The sequence below is a fragment of the Mytilus trossulus genome, chromosome 7 (genome assembly GCF_036588685.1).
Source record: "Mytilus trossulus isolate FHL-02 chromosome 7, PNRI_Mtr1.1.1.hap1, whole genome shotgun sequence".
NCBI classification, from domain to species: Eukaryota; Metazoa; Mollusca; class Bivalvia; order Mytilida; family Mytilidae; genus Mytilus; species Mytilus trossulus.
In genome coordinates, this window is record NC_086379.1 from 69492544 (window position 1) to 69507308 (window position 14765).

Here is a 14765-nt window from a genome sequence, read left to right on the forward strand (position 1 = left end):
CAATTTTGTGTTAAAATTTAAATAACACAAAGTTGATCAAGGCTAATTTAAAATATCTTCCTAAGTGTTGATGGATACTATTATAAATTCCGCCTTCGACAAACGTATGAAACACTAAGTTGTGTTTAAATTTCGTAATAATATACGTTGTATTTTAATAACATCTTTTTTTTTCTTTCAGAAACTGTAGACTTAATCAACAGATTCATGCGGCAAATGTTATGTTTATCTTGAGAAAACAAAATACTGAACGGTATTACATGTTGATTCCTAACATACCGATTCAAAGTCACACTCAATTTGATTCCGCACAACAGCGAAAGCAAATCATATTATTGTTGATTTGTTTAGGTCTTATACTTCTATAACAAAAACAGCAATGTGTTTAAAGAATATTAGAGCACCATTTACAAAGAAAGAATTAAAAGTTGATACTTTTGAATAATTTCTACGGTTTTTTTACAATACCCTATAAGTAATGTTAATTAATAGGATAAAATTGAGAAAGGAAATGGTGAATGTGTCAAAGCTTAAAACCACCCGACCAGAGAGCAGACAACAGCCGACGGCAACTCATTGGTCTTCAATGTAGCGAGATATCCCGCCAGATAGTTTTAAAATCTCAAGGTGATTATAAGAATACCCTGATTTTGCAAAATTTGTCCAGTGCAAAATCAAAATTTTGCATAATTCTTTTGCCTCTGTTGACACATAAAGTTTCCATGGGAATAGATAAATAACTGCATATCAATGATATGCCTCTTTAAACAATGGTACCTTACATTAGATTGATCATAAATGAGTCGCGGTATCATGTAAAGAAATATTCATTGCCTCTAGAATGTATATTCAGACTCTGTACAGCTGGGCTGTAAAAAATGGATCATTATTTATTTCATTCAGCAATAACGCCGAGAAGCAACAAAGAACTCCTTCTTAACCGTTCGTCTTTTGAATGTATTTTTAAGAATCTGAATTCCGCAAGAAAAACAAAAAGTAGTAACCGTGCTTTACCCACACATTTTAAATCACAGATGCAATATAAAACAAACAGATCATTAAGATTCATAATATGTTTTTTTATGATATGTTTTTATTTCACAAGCAATCAAATTTTCAATCTAAATTTATTCGTTGGGATATACATGATATATTAACGAAGTTGCCCAGATACAAAAAAAAAAAGAGCTTCGTGCAATATTAAATTTAAATTTTGCACACCTTTTAAGTTTCTGTATTTGTTATTCAAAAGCTTTCCGAACTGGTGGGTGGGTGTTGAGCGCTGAAGAGTTTTAGACCTGCTATTGTTAAATATTGTATTTTTGTTATTATATCTGAAAAAGTAGGTTTTTTACTTTTGTCGTTTGATTGCTGTCTTATTGACAAACATTTTTTGTTGTTGTTAGATATGGATACATTGTTAAACATGAAATGTAAACAAGATCTAAATAAAAGACGGCGCCAAGACCAGATAAACATTTATTTACAGTAACACATTTTGAAACATCGTGCTTGCTTTTCATCATAAGGTCATTAAAGAGGATCAGAAAGACGAATATTATTGTCTCTATATACAATGTTCGGTATTCAGTGATAAGAAGGATATACTTGTACGCTATTTTTCAATTTGTAAGGTATGTAGTTCTTATATATTTAATTTTTCGAATTACATGATATAATGAACAGTTCCGTTTAGTTTCATTTTATTTAATAACAGTCGACTTATAAAATATTAATGAGAAGTTGAAATAGTATGAATATAAGGAGATGTTGTATGATTTCCAATGAGACAACTTTCAATTAAATTTCAAAAGAAGTGGATGTAGCCATTATAGGCAATAGTATGGTTTTCAACAACGAGATAACCTAGACGATAGTATTGGATTTTAAACGCTCCGACATGAAAAATATACAGTTCAATTGAGAAAATCATCGGCCTAATCTATACCCAAAAAATGTACCAAAAACAAATATGAATAACATGAACCATCGACAATCACTAAACTACAACAGGAGCGGGCGGATCCAGCCATTTGAAAGTATATGGACATACGTTTTATGATAACTAGCCATTAATTCATAATTAAAATTATGCATATTGTTTTTTAATTTGAAGTTCCATATGTATTTATTAAAACAAGGAATCTCTATGTGAAGACAGCAAAATAATTTTATTTTCTTTGAAAAAAAAACAGTAAATTTAATTCTGAGAAAATATATTTTAGATGAGAACTGCTACTATGGAACACTTGCTAACTTTTGTGTCACTAATGATTTCATCAGTGATCAGTGAACATATAGTTACTGTTCAAACAAATCTTGGTTCTATCAAAGGAATCGCATCAAAAGTATCATTTGACAATAAAACACACGTTTATACTGTTTTCAAGAAAATACCATACGCTAAACCACCAATCGGAGATCTTCGATTTAAAGACGCAGCTTCATTTGGTCCATGGAATGTAACATTAGATGCAACACAATTCGGTCCATCGTGTTATCAACAATACACCGGCGGCTATGATGAATTCTTGCCTAATTTAGAGATGAGCGAAGACTGTCTATTCTTGAATATTTACGTACCTGCTAGTGCCTCGGTTAAAAATAAAAAATCAGTAATGATATGGATTCATGGCGGTGGATATGTTGTTGGACAGGGTATGTTTTATGATGGTTCTTTCTTAAGTACCATTGGAGATGTGATTGTTGTAACTTTAAACTATCGGTTGGATGTGTTTGGATTCTTTACAACTTCAGACGGTATGTCAGGTGGTAATTATGGCTTCAATGATCAGAGAAAAGCAATTCAGTGGGTTAACGATAATATTGAAAGTTTTGGTGGTGATACACAATCCATTACTTTATTTGGTGAATCGGCCGGTGGATTCAGTGTAGGCTTGCAAGCAATATATCCTGCCAACAAGGGACTCTTTCATCGGGTCATTGAGCAAAGTGGTACAGGTAACAGCCTTTTTTCTGATACCCCAAAACATTTCTTGGGAAGTGAAATGGTAATTCAGTCACTTAACTGTAGTAATGGTACGCCGTCTGAACGAACATTGTGCATGCAAAGTAAAAGTGCTGAAGAAATTCTAAATGCATCTATATCACTACCCATATTTGGTTCAGGGTCACTAGATATTCATCAAATTGCTTACTGGACACCTTATTTCAAAGAGGACCCAAGGAAATTAATGCGAAATCCGCGTTCCCGTGCCGTTGAGTTCTTTAGATCGTTAGACGTTATAATAGGAACATGCGAATCAGAGGGGTCATTATTGTTTGAATATCTGGAACTTTTACGAAACAAATTATCCTTCAACATATCACAAGGAATAACATCTGATTTTATGTGTAAGCATATTGTTCAGCCAATTACAGAAGATTTTTATAATAACAGCACTGCTATACGTAGTGCTATGTGCCAAAAATATCAAAATAAAAGTTCAATTGCGGATCAAGGACAAAATGTTATAAACTTGTTTAGTGACTTATTTTTCCACAGTCCAGCAGTACAAAGTTTGAACATTCATGCCATAAACAATAATACAACTAAACAGTTTCAGTATGTCAACGAAAGACGATCTATATTTTCGAGTTCCCTCAGTCGTTACCCATGGTTTAAAGGAGCAGCTCACGGTGATGAATTACCATACATTTTCCCGTTCCAATTACCATCATTGCCCTCCGCAACCGATGATGACATTTCTTTCAGTCTGAAGATGATGAAATATTGGAGTAATTTTGCAAAGACTGGGTAGGTAAAAAAAAATTAACTTCATATATAGTTATAAACAAGTGATATGTATGGTTGAAAGACAATAAGACATAATTGAAACAAGATGCATAACCTTTTGAGAAAATAGTTGTTATATACACCATGGCTAAGGATTTGTATTCATTGTCGACCTTTTTTAAATACTCTTTTCGCATTTTCAAAAATGATACCATAACTGACATCATTATCAAAAAAGTATCTTTTTATAATAAATTCTGAAAATTGTTCGTTCATCAAAAAGAATAATTTACATTTTATGTATTCCTACATCAATAATGTTTGATTTTAAATATCAAAATAAAATTAGTGCAACAAGTTTTAACTTTCGATATTTTGCTTCTATCCCCGAGGGTATCACAAGCCCAGTAGTCAGCACTTTTTGTGCTGACATGAATTGTCATTGATATGGTTATATTTATGAATTTACTGTTTACAAATTTTTGAATTTTTTGAAATAATAAGGCTTTTCTACCTCAGGTATAGATTACCTTAGCTGTATTTGGCAACACTTTTGGGAATTTTGGTCTAATGCTCTTCAACTTCGTACTTTATTTGGCCTTTTTAACTTTTTTGAATTCGAGCGTCACTGATGAGTCTTTTGTAGACGAAACGCGTCTGGCGTATATACTAAATTTAGTCCTGGTATCTATGATGAGTTTATTTATTCATCTCAAATATCTCATCACAGCCAGCATGCTACTGTAAAGATACAGTAACTGCTTAATACTGTATTAATACAGGATTGCTTCCAAATAAATTGTTTAGCACAAGGACAAATTCTTTTGTAAGATAATGATTATTGAACTATTTTTAATAAGAAGAAAGTAATAAGCTTATTATCTATTTCCATTTTATTTAGAATGACAGATATTTAAAACATGTCCTATATTTCGTATTGTTTTAGGAATGTCAACGGTAATGGTGTACCAGAGTGGCCAGAGTATGATATTGTAACAAAGAAGTATTCTCTTCTCGATGTCAATCCGGTGATACAGAATAACTTGTACAAAGACCGAATGGACTTTTGGTTAACTCAGATACCAGCCTTAAAATCAGGAACAACGCCTTGTATGACGCCAGAGTGTATATTTGGATAAATGGACTGAGTTCTACAAGTTGAAATAATGGAAACTAATAACGCCTTGTACTACACTAGGTTGTATATGTGAATAAATTGAACTATTTAACAGATTTGTAATTACATGAGCAACACGACGAGTGTCACATGTGGAGTAGTATCTGCTAACCCTCCCGGAGCACTTAAGATCATCCCCAGTTTTCGATGGGGTTCGTGTTGCTTTGGCTTTAGTTTTCTATGTTGTGTTTTGTGTTCTCTTACTTGTCTGTTTATAGTCTTTTTCTCTTTTAGTTATGGTGTTGTCAATAGATATAGGAAGATGTGGTGTGAGTGCCAATGAGACAACTCTCCATCCAAATAACAATTTAAAAATTAAACCATTATAGGTTAAAGTACGGCCTTCAACACGGAGCCTTGGCTCACACCGAACAACAAGCTATAAAGGGCCCCAAAATTACTAGTGTTCAGTTTATTTTAAATCTATGTATCTTTCGTCTCTCATTTAAATCAATGTTCTACAAAACCCTGCTGTAATAATTGAAACACACAATTATGATATAAATCTTTGACGTTTTGGTCATTTCTTTTGTCTAGTGCTTTTTTCACAAATATTTCGATTTCACCGGCATTTGACATTAAGAAATTATGAAGAATTGAAAATAATTATTATAATGGTGCGATAAATGAAGGCAACAGTAGTATACAGCTTTTAAAAAGTCGTATATATAGCTATATAGATTTAGAGTTAATGTCATATGAAACCTCAAATTAAAAAAGAAATATGCATATGTTTTTTTATAACTAAATGGATAGTTTTCATTATACAACTTATGTACATATACTTTTTTCTGAAGAAAATTCTTTAATTTGTCCACATTTAGAAGAAGTTTACTTGCTTTTAGTTGCTTGCTTCCAGGAAGATTCGCCGACATATTTCCGTATACATAAACGTTGCGCACGATGTTCCTACAACACGACGTTACACCACCACGGCGTCAAAGAGAGTTTTCTGAAACTTTTGAGGTACATTTATTCAATTTGCAAGTTTCATTTGCTTTTTTATGTAGTTGGTTGATTCTACATCTGTCTCTACTAATTTTGTGATATGTCTATTTACCATGAATTTATTACCTCAAGTTGTGAAAATCGACTAAATAATTTTCACCCTTAATTCTCCTTAAAATGTTGTATTGTCGTTAGTAATGAACTTGAAGGAAGGAAAAATGGGACCGGTAAAAATGGGACAGACGTATACGGTTTTCAATAAATGAATTATAACAAAACTTAAATCGCAGGCTGCTAAAAAATTAAAACTGCATGGTGCATATCATTTGTCATTGTAAATTTTTCACATCTTGATTCAACCCTAATACAAATATATCCGACATTCTGCAAGTAAATAAAAACATATTTACCCTTGAATTGAATTGTATTAAAAATTTGCTTGGCACATAACTTGTCCAAATACAACCATTTATTAATTTTATTATAACCCTATCATTGGAAGTTGCTTGCTTTTAAAATGTTCTAATCTTCTCCTGAATCGTCCGTATAATACGGGGTTGCATTTATTCAATGAAACTGTTTTAGTCTCTATTTCCGATAAGTTTTTCAGTTACCTTCCTTTCATGCACAATGTGCACCGTGGGTTTTTTCGACAACCAGCATTTTGTTTTTTAAATTTCACCATGCGATTCGCTTAAGTATCAGATTTTGCACATGTAACGTTGAAAAAACCCCGGTTTGTTTGGATTTTTCGACGTTTTCGACGTTTGGACAAAATGGCTACCGTTTTGTAATGTTTCGTAGCATTTTATTCCTGTAAGACCCAAACATGCAGTTAATAAAAAAAGAATCTAGACTTTATGTTCTATTCGTGTATCTAACTTTTGTTTTGGTAAATTATAAATTACTTATTGAAATATCAGGTAAAAAACCCGCATTAATTGCTTGGACAAATGAAATATCAACTTGGACAAAATGGCTACCGCTTGAAAAACGACTGTGTAATGATGGTTTTATAGGATCTACAATTTTTGAACTCACGAACAATGAGGCAAATGTTTGTTCTTTCGGTAGATGTTATAATTATCTCACATTTTTGAGACATTTTTAGCTATGTCTACTTATAAAAAGTAAAATAACAAAAATACTGAACTCAGAGGAAAATCAATACGGAAAGTCCATAATCACATGGCAAAATCAAATAACAAAACGCATCAAAAACGAATAGACAAGATCTGTCATATTCCTGACTTGGTACAGGCATTTTTAAATGTAGAAAATGGTGGATTAAACCTGGTTCTATAAATTATAAAACTACCTGTCAGTCGTTAAGTCAACGAAAAACGTCATTGGACATTTTTCTTATTCCAGCTAATATGCAGCCACCGAATCAAACAAAATTCGACAAAAGAACGGCTTTAATTTAACCGAGAACTGAAACACTTCGTTGGTTCTGTCAAGTTTCGGGAAGATAAGAGAATAAGAAATAGGATCACTATACATAAGAGATAAAACAGTTGAACAAAAATGTAACGTTGGACATCCGTTTTTTGACATAGTTTTGTAGTTTTAATCCTCAAATATACTAGATATTACTAAGCATATGACCAAGAGCTATAAGAACATAAAGGAAAACATATACTGAATTAGTTTTTATAGTGGTTATTGTTTGTTAACATTTTATTTTGTTTGGTGGAAGAAATTTCGAAATTCTGTTTTTAATCATAGGGGTTGTAGGAACAGCGTGCGTGACGTTTAACACTCAGGTAATCCCACATACAAAAACATATCATTTGACAAGGATGAGATTTTGGCGAATCATAAGTCCTTCATGGCTTCTATGAACATTGCATTGAACAACAAATCGGAGGACTTACCTTGTTTGTATTGGGTACCTAAACTTCACAAAATTCCGGTACATTGCCGGCTCATCTGATTGTTCTACTAAAGAATTGTCCATTAGATTGACTAAAATTTTGTCCGCAGTTAAAGAGGGTCTTCAGATATACTGTGAAACTGTTTACTCGCGTAGTGGTATTAACCATATGTGGATTCTGAAAAACTCTAAAGAACTTCTGGATAATTTTAAATCTCGGTCTTTTTCTGAAATTAGTTCTATTAAAACTTTTGATTTTTCAACCTTGTATACAACCATTCCCCATGTGAAATTGAAAAACCGTCTAAAAGAAATAATCAACAATGCTTTTCATCATAAAAATGGTAGCATACGCTATAAATTTATCACTTTGGGATACCATAAGGCATATTTTGTTAATAAGGAACAAAAGGGTAAAACATACTACACAGAGGAACAAGTGATCAGTATGCTGGAGTTTCTTATTTACAACATATTTGTTGAATTTGGAGGTAGACTTTTTCAACAAATTGTCGGCATTCCTACGGGAACGGACTGTGCGCCTCTCCTTGCTGACCTCTTCTTATTTTCATATGAATCGGAGTTCCTTCAGGCACTTGTCAAAAACAAGAAGATCAAAGAAGCCAGGTTATTTAATTTCACTTTCAGATATATTGATGATGTTCTTTCCATTAACAATCCGAACTTTTCTGATTGGAGTCCATTAATATACCCACCAGAACTAGAAAATAAAGAGACCACAGACACTGCTTCCTCCGCCTCATTTTTAGACTTATACCTCGAATTTGACATACACAGTCATCTCAGTACCAGAATCTATGACAAACGAGACGATTTTAATTTTGAAATTATCAATTTCCCTCACCTTAGTAGTAATATACCAACTTCACCTGCATATGGAATATACATTTCCCAACTTATTAGGTATTCAAGAGCTTGCAGCTCCTATTCAGACTTTGTAAAACGTCACCAGTGTCTGAGCAGAAAGTTGATGAACCAGGGGTATGTCAAAGAACGTCTCGTCCTTTTTCTAAAAAAGTTCATCGGAAGATACCCAGAACTTGTTGATAAATATTCCGTATCAACTTCACAAATAATACAAGATGGTCTTGAAGTATAGATTTTGCGTACTGACGTTTGTTATCATCTTAATTACGTATTATAGAACTCTTTTATATGTCTTTTTTAGATATGTATTTGAAGTGACTCAGTGGTTATGTAAAACCACATACGTTGAACGGCAAAATTATTTCATTGATTGATATTATTTTTACTTAAGGAAATTGACATACTATGAATGACTAAACTATTTTATTCAATAATACTACTTTTTCTGTTTAGTCTGTTTTTTTATGATATACATTTGACGTGAAACTGTACTTATGTATCCCGTCATACTTTGAACCACACCATTATTTTATTTATCATTAACAAGTTTGATCGTTTATATCAATATACAATGTTATTTCCGTTGTTTTATGCAATGTAGGTCTACATATAATATTAATGCTGCAGCTGATTTAATAAGTTTATGTAAATAAATCGAAATAGTACAATCTGAATAAAATTCGGATCTATCATAATTTTCATTCGTATAGTTCTGGACAAAATATTCAATTTCATGATGTTTGATGTATAATGTGTCTCCCCAGTTCCACATAGTGCTGTCCAATGGTAAGGTTTATAATGGTAAATCCCAGTCACAAGTGTTTTAATTAACCGTGTCCCACATTCTTAAACATGCACATGTGATGGTATAGTTACGTATAATTTCTATACCGTTTTCATTAAGTGACATTACTCCACGGATTGATTCTCAGTATTAAAACGTCTTTTTTCAAAAAAGAAAATCTGCTCAAACCTTTGCTAAAACCATCTTAAACTTGCAGTGGTGTGATAGTTTTTGCTATATGTTTAAGGCCTTGTTGTCATTTTGAAATGAAGAACTACATGTACAATAAAAGCGTACCTCTGTTCCTTTCATGTGAGATATATGCCCCGTGTTCATGATCTGATTTCTTGTCATAGATTGATTCCCTATCTGCATACATCTGCATGTGCCATGTCAGCAGTATGTAGCTCACGATTAATATTTTAAATATTTTCTTTTGTTTTGATTTGTGGTGGATATCTGTATAATTGAGAGAAAATTATTTCTACTCCAGTAACATGAATGTGAGGGTGTCCTCCCGATTTTCCACATAAAGAAACAGTGAATCCCGATATCTTTACAAATGTAATCATCCATTCCCGCATTCGCGATAACTCAAATTCAAACAAAAAGTAAATCCCAAAAGAAGGTACTTCCGCTTATAACAAACTGTATACACCGGGTAGATATTTAACGTTAATTCCACACTAACATAAAAAATTGTTAACAGAACATGTGTTATTATTGATACCCCTCAGCATTCAGTCATAATATTTAAAACTACACATTGACAACTACGGCGATAAGGAGTGTACGGTGACTAGATTATTCGGGTTATGCTATAAAACGTTCGGAAATTCTCTTGACTTTTTATTACTTTAACGTATTCCCAATCATTTATTTATTTAGTATATTGACTATTTTATTGATTGTGACTGTTTATTTAACGCATCATGTAAATGTAACGGAATTTGATGAGACTGTTATTAAAGTGAGAGGGTTAGCGCTATAGAACCAGGTTTAATCCACCATTTTCTACATTTTAAAATGCCTGTACCAAGTCAGGAATATGACAGTTCTTGTCCATTCGTTTTTGATCCGTTTTGTTTTTCGATTTTGCCATGTGATTATGGACTTTCCAAATTGATTTTCCTCTGAGTTCAGTATTTTTGTGATTTTACTTTTTGATATATAATAAAGCCTGACGAAAGTTCATTCGGTTGTTTCGGGATTGTTCTTAAATACTCGGATGCATCGGGATTCTTCAATCTCAAAATACTGAAAAGCAACGGAAGGCTGCTTGATGTTTGCATGCAGCAAAAAAAAGTGAAACCTCTTGGGGGAAACGTAAAAGTAGCATGTTCTGACAGAATATTAGACTTAAGTCAAATGTTATTGACATCTCTTTTGAAAAAATTCAAAATGGCTGCCGTTGATATGGACACAGCAGAATTTAAAAATTGAAGCATTTACGGCCTTCAACAATGAGAAAAACCAAATGCATTATATTTAGTTAGAATTTGTTTAAAAAATATGAAAAATTAATCATTTACGGCTTTCAACAATGAGCAAAACGAAATGCATTATATTTAGAAGTTGATTTAAAAAGTATTTTAAATGAAGCATTTTCGACCTTCACCAATGAGCAAATAGCAGATGTTGCTTAAAGGGTGTTTCGATGGAAGTCGCGAATTTTTGTATTCTTCCCATTATCATCTCATTGGTCTGTATTCTTTATTTTTGTTTAATTATTCTCTTTAAATTTCGATCTTTATACTTTACCACCCTATTAGCCTCTATTTTTTATATTGGGTATAAAAGCGTATAGTATGCATTTACAGTTTAATTAAGATGCCATAAATAAATTAATATAACATCTGACACTACAAATTCTGTTAATAAGATATTTATTTAGGCGCTCCATATAAATAACATGATAAGAATCAATCAAGTTCATATGGACAGGTTACTCTGACATTTTTCTATAAATAGAGAATCAGGTGAAAGCTGCATGGGTTCTTATAGTAGGACATTAATCTCGGCCAGGTCAAAAATGTTGCATAATTAGTAAAGGTTGAATCAAGTGCATTTGGTTACTATGAAATTATTCTAAAAATAGTAAAATCACGTGAAGGCCGCGTGGAGTCTGCATGCACAAAGCGTGATAGATATTATTCGGAACCAAATTGCGTTCGGAAATTCTCTTGACTTTTTATTACTTTAACGTATTCCCAATCATTTATTTATTTAGTATATTGATATATAATAAAGCCTGACGAAAGTTCATTCGGTTGTTTCGGGATTGTTCTTAAATACTCGGATGCATCGGGATTCTTCAATCTCAAAATACTGAAAAGCAACGGAAGGCTGCTTGATGTTTGCATGCAGCAAAAAAAAGTGAAACCTCTTGGGGGGAAACGTAAAAGTAGCATGTTCTGACAGAATATTAGACTTAAGTCAAATGTTATTGACATCTCTTTTGAAAAAATTCAAAATGGCTGCCGTTGATATGGACACAGCAGAATTTAAAAATTGAAGCATTTACGGCCTTCAACAATGAGAAAAACCAAATGCATTATATTTAGTTAGAATTTGTTTAAAAAATATGAAAAATTAATCATTTACGGCTTTCAACAATGAGCAAAACGAATGCATTATATTTAGAAGTTGCTTTAAAAAGTATTTTAAATGAAGCATTTTCGACCTTCACCAATGAGCAAATAGCAGATGTTGCTTAAAGGGTGTTTCGATGGAAGTCGCGAATTTTTGTATTCTTCCCATTATCATCTCATTGGTCTGTATTCTTTATTTTTGTTTAATTATTCTCTTTAAATTTCGATCTTTATACTTTACCACCCTATTAGCCTCTATTTTTTATATTGGGTATAAAAGCGTATAGTATGCATTTACAGTTTAATTAAGATGCCATAAATAAATTAATATAACATCTGACACTACAAATTCTGTTAATAAGATATTTATTTAGGCGCTCCATATAAATAACATGATAAGAATCAATCAAGTTCATATGGACAGGTTACTCTGACATTTTTCTATAAATAGAGAATCAGGTGAAAGCTGCATGGGTTCTTATTATAGGACATTAATCTCGGCCAGGTCAAAAATGTTGCATAATTAGTAAAGGTTGAATCAAGTGCATTTGGTTACTATGAAATTATTCTAAAAATAGTAAAATCACGTGAAGGCCGCGTGGAGTCTGCATGCACAAAGCGTGATAGATATTATTCGGAACCAAATTGCGTTCGGAAATTCTCTTGACTTTTTATTACTTTAACGTATTCCCAATCATTTATTTATTTAGTATATTGATATATAATATTATTACTTTTACTGTTAAGTCTGGTTTTTGTTATATCTACTTTACGTGAGTCTGCATTTATGTATGCCGTCATACGACAAAATTATTTTTATGTCTACCTGTGCTAATTTCAAACCCGCAATTTTACACCAGTACTTTCATTTATGGGTAGACTTTACATAGATAAATTCAGTCGTATTTGACGTGAAACTGTACTTATGTAACCCGTCATACTTTGAACCACACCATTATTTTATTTATTATTATTACTTTTACTGTTAAATCTGTTTTTTGTTATATCTATTTTACGTGAGTCTGCATTTATGTATGCCGTCATACGACAAAATTATTTTTATGTCTATAGATAAATTCAGCCGTATAAGAAAAGCAAAATGAGAATGTTAAATTGATGTATGCCTTTTTGTGCTTCTTTGTTACATTTGTTGTTAATGTAGTGGTATTAAGATGATAACACAATATTGACTGTTGTACCCCTATTTTTGACATGTTTACTCTTTAAGTATGTTTGTTTTGTTCATACATCGTTGACAATGTAATGGAATTTGATGCGACTGTCATACAAGTGAGAGGTTTAGCTAGCTATAAAACCAGGTTCAATCCACCATTTTCTACATTAGAAAATGCCTGTACCAAGTCAGGAATATGACAGTTGTTATCCATTCGTTTGATGTGTTTGGACTTTTGATTTTGCCTTTTGATTTTTGATTTTCCTTTTTGAATTTTCCTCGGGGTTCAGTATTTTTGTGTTTTTACTTTTAAAGTGACCTGAGCGTAAACCTCGTAAAAATCCGGTGATCGCAATACGCGTGGATCTGTGATTAAAATAAACAATTATCTGATAGTACATGTTTAAAGCGTGCTCAATACCCATGTTTTTTTGTTATTTATTTACTATAAGGTGACAATCGGTAAACTTTGGCTTCAAAACACGGCATTTAATGAGCAACCATATTTATGAAATCATAACAGACAGAGAGAAAAAAATGACGATTATACGATAAATTTGCGTAAAAAATTATAAAATCGTGCACAGAGGACTAAGTTTATGATATATTCATGCATTGGTTCAAGAATTGGATAAACATTATTTTTCACCACTCACTCGTTTCATATGACTTTAAACAAACCCAGGTAACAAACTAAACCCAAGGTAATCTCATTACTTAGTACACAATGTAACATTTACTATAATAGGAAAACAAAGGAACGAACTATTTGATATGAACTGCCATATTCCTGACTTGGTACAAGAATAAATTGATGGGTTTAACTTAGGTTTATGTCTAGCAAAACTACCCGCTTATATGGCAATTTCAAAATGACGACACTACGTGAGATGATTAAACACAAACAAACACAAGAAAACTCATCACAGAGAAATACACAATTAAATAATATCATAGTGGTTACAACATGTAAACTGCAGAATAACAACGAACATCTTTCATTAACGACAAACAGCACAGGACATCATAAACAGTGACGTAATTTTGTAACACATATGTAATCTTGAAATTCATACAATTTATGTTCATACCTCTAGTCCAATCAATTATGATGGTATTGTAAGGCTATTTAAAATAAATGATGTGACGACGTAATATAATAATTTGGACAAACACAATACTTCCATAGACACATTGTGCGGATCATTTTTAATCTTCCCTCCTCATAACTCTGTTAGATACGGACAAATTGTATCTAAATTTGAAAAGTTAATCAAAAGATATATATTTTGGTTGAAGTCGCGTATATATATATGTTAATTCAAGGGAGCGATATGTCGAGGAGGTAACTAAACTAAACAGAAATAAAACACCATTGTAAAAAAGAATATGAAAAAGTGACCAGTCAACTGACACAACACTGCACGAGTTTGCACTTCATATGACATTACTTATAAAATATAATAGCACTATCCTTTATAGTTTTTGTCTTTGTAAATAACAATAAGTCTGAAAAATGTGTGCTATATGCTATCCTTGATTACAGTTTAAATCTTGTATTGATCAGAATTTGGAATGACAATTACAGCAA

At 32.2% G+C, this 14765-nt stretch overlaps 1 protein-coding gene across 1 annotated transcript; it reads left to right on the forward strand.

Annotated features, from left to right (window-relative positions):
* Positions 1-1502: 1502 nt before the first annotated feature.
* LOC134725694 (fatty acyl-CoA hydrolase precursor, medium chain-like) lies at positions 1503-4965 on the forward strand. The gene is made up of 3 exons (XM_063589719.1): positions 1503-1634; positions 2226-3757; positions 4683-4965. The coding sequence occupies exons 2-3, from the start codon at positions 2226-2228 to the stop codon at positions 4873-4875; spliced, it is 1725 nt and encodes a 574-aa protein (XP_063445789.1). The 5' UTR covers positions 1503-1634; the 3' UTR covers positions 4876-4965.
* The last annotated feature ends 9800 nt before the right edge of the window (positions 4966-14765 follow it).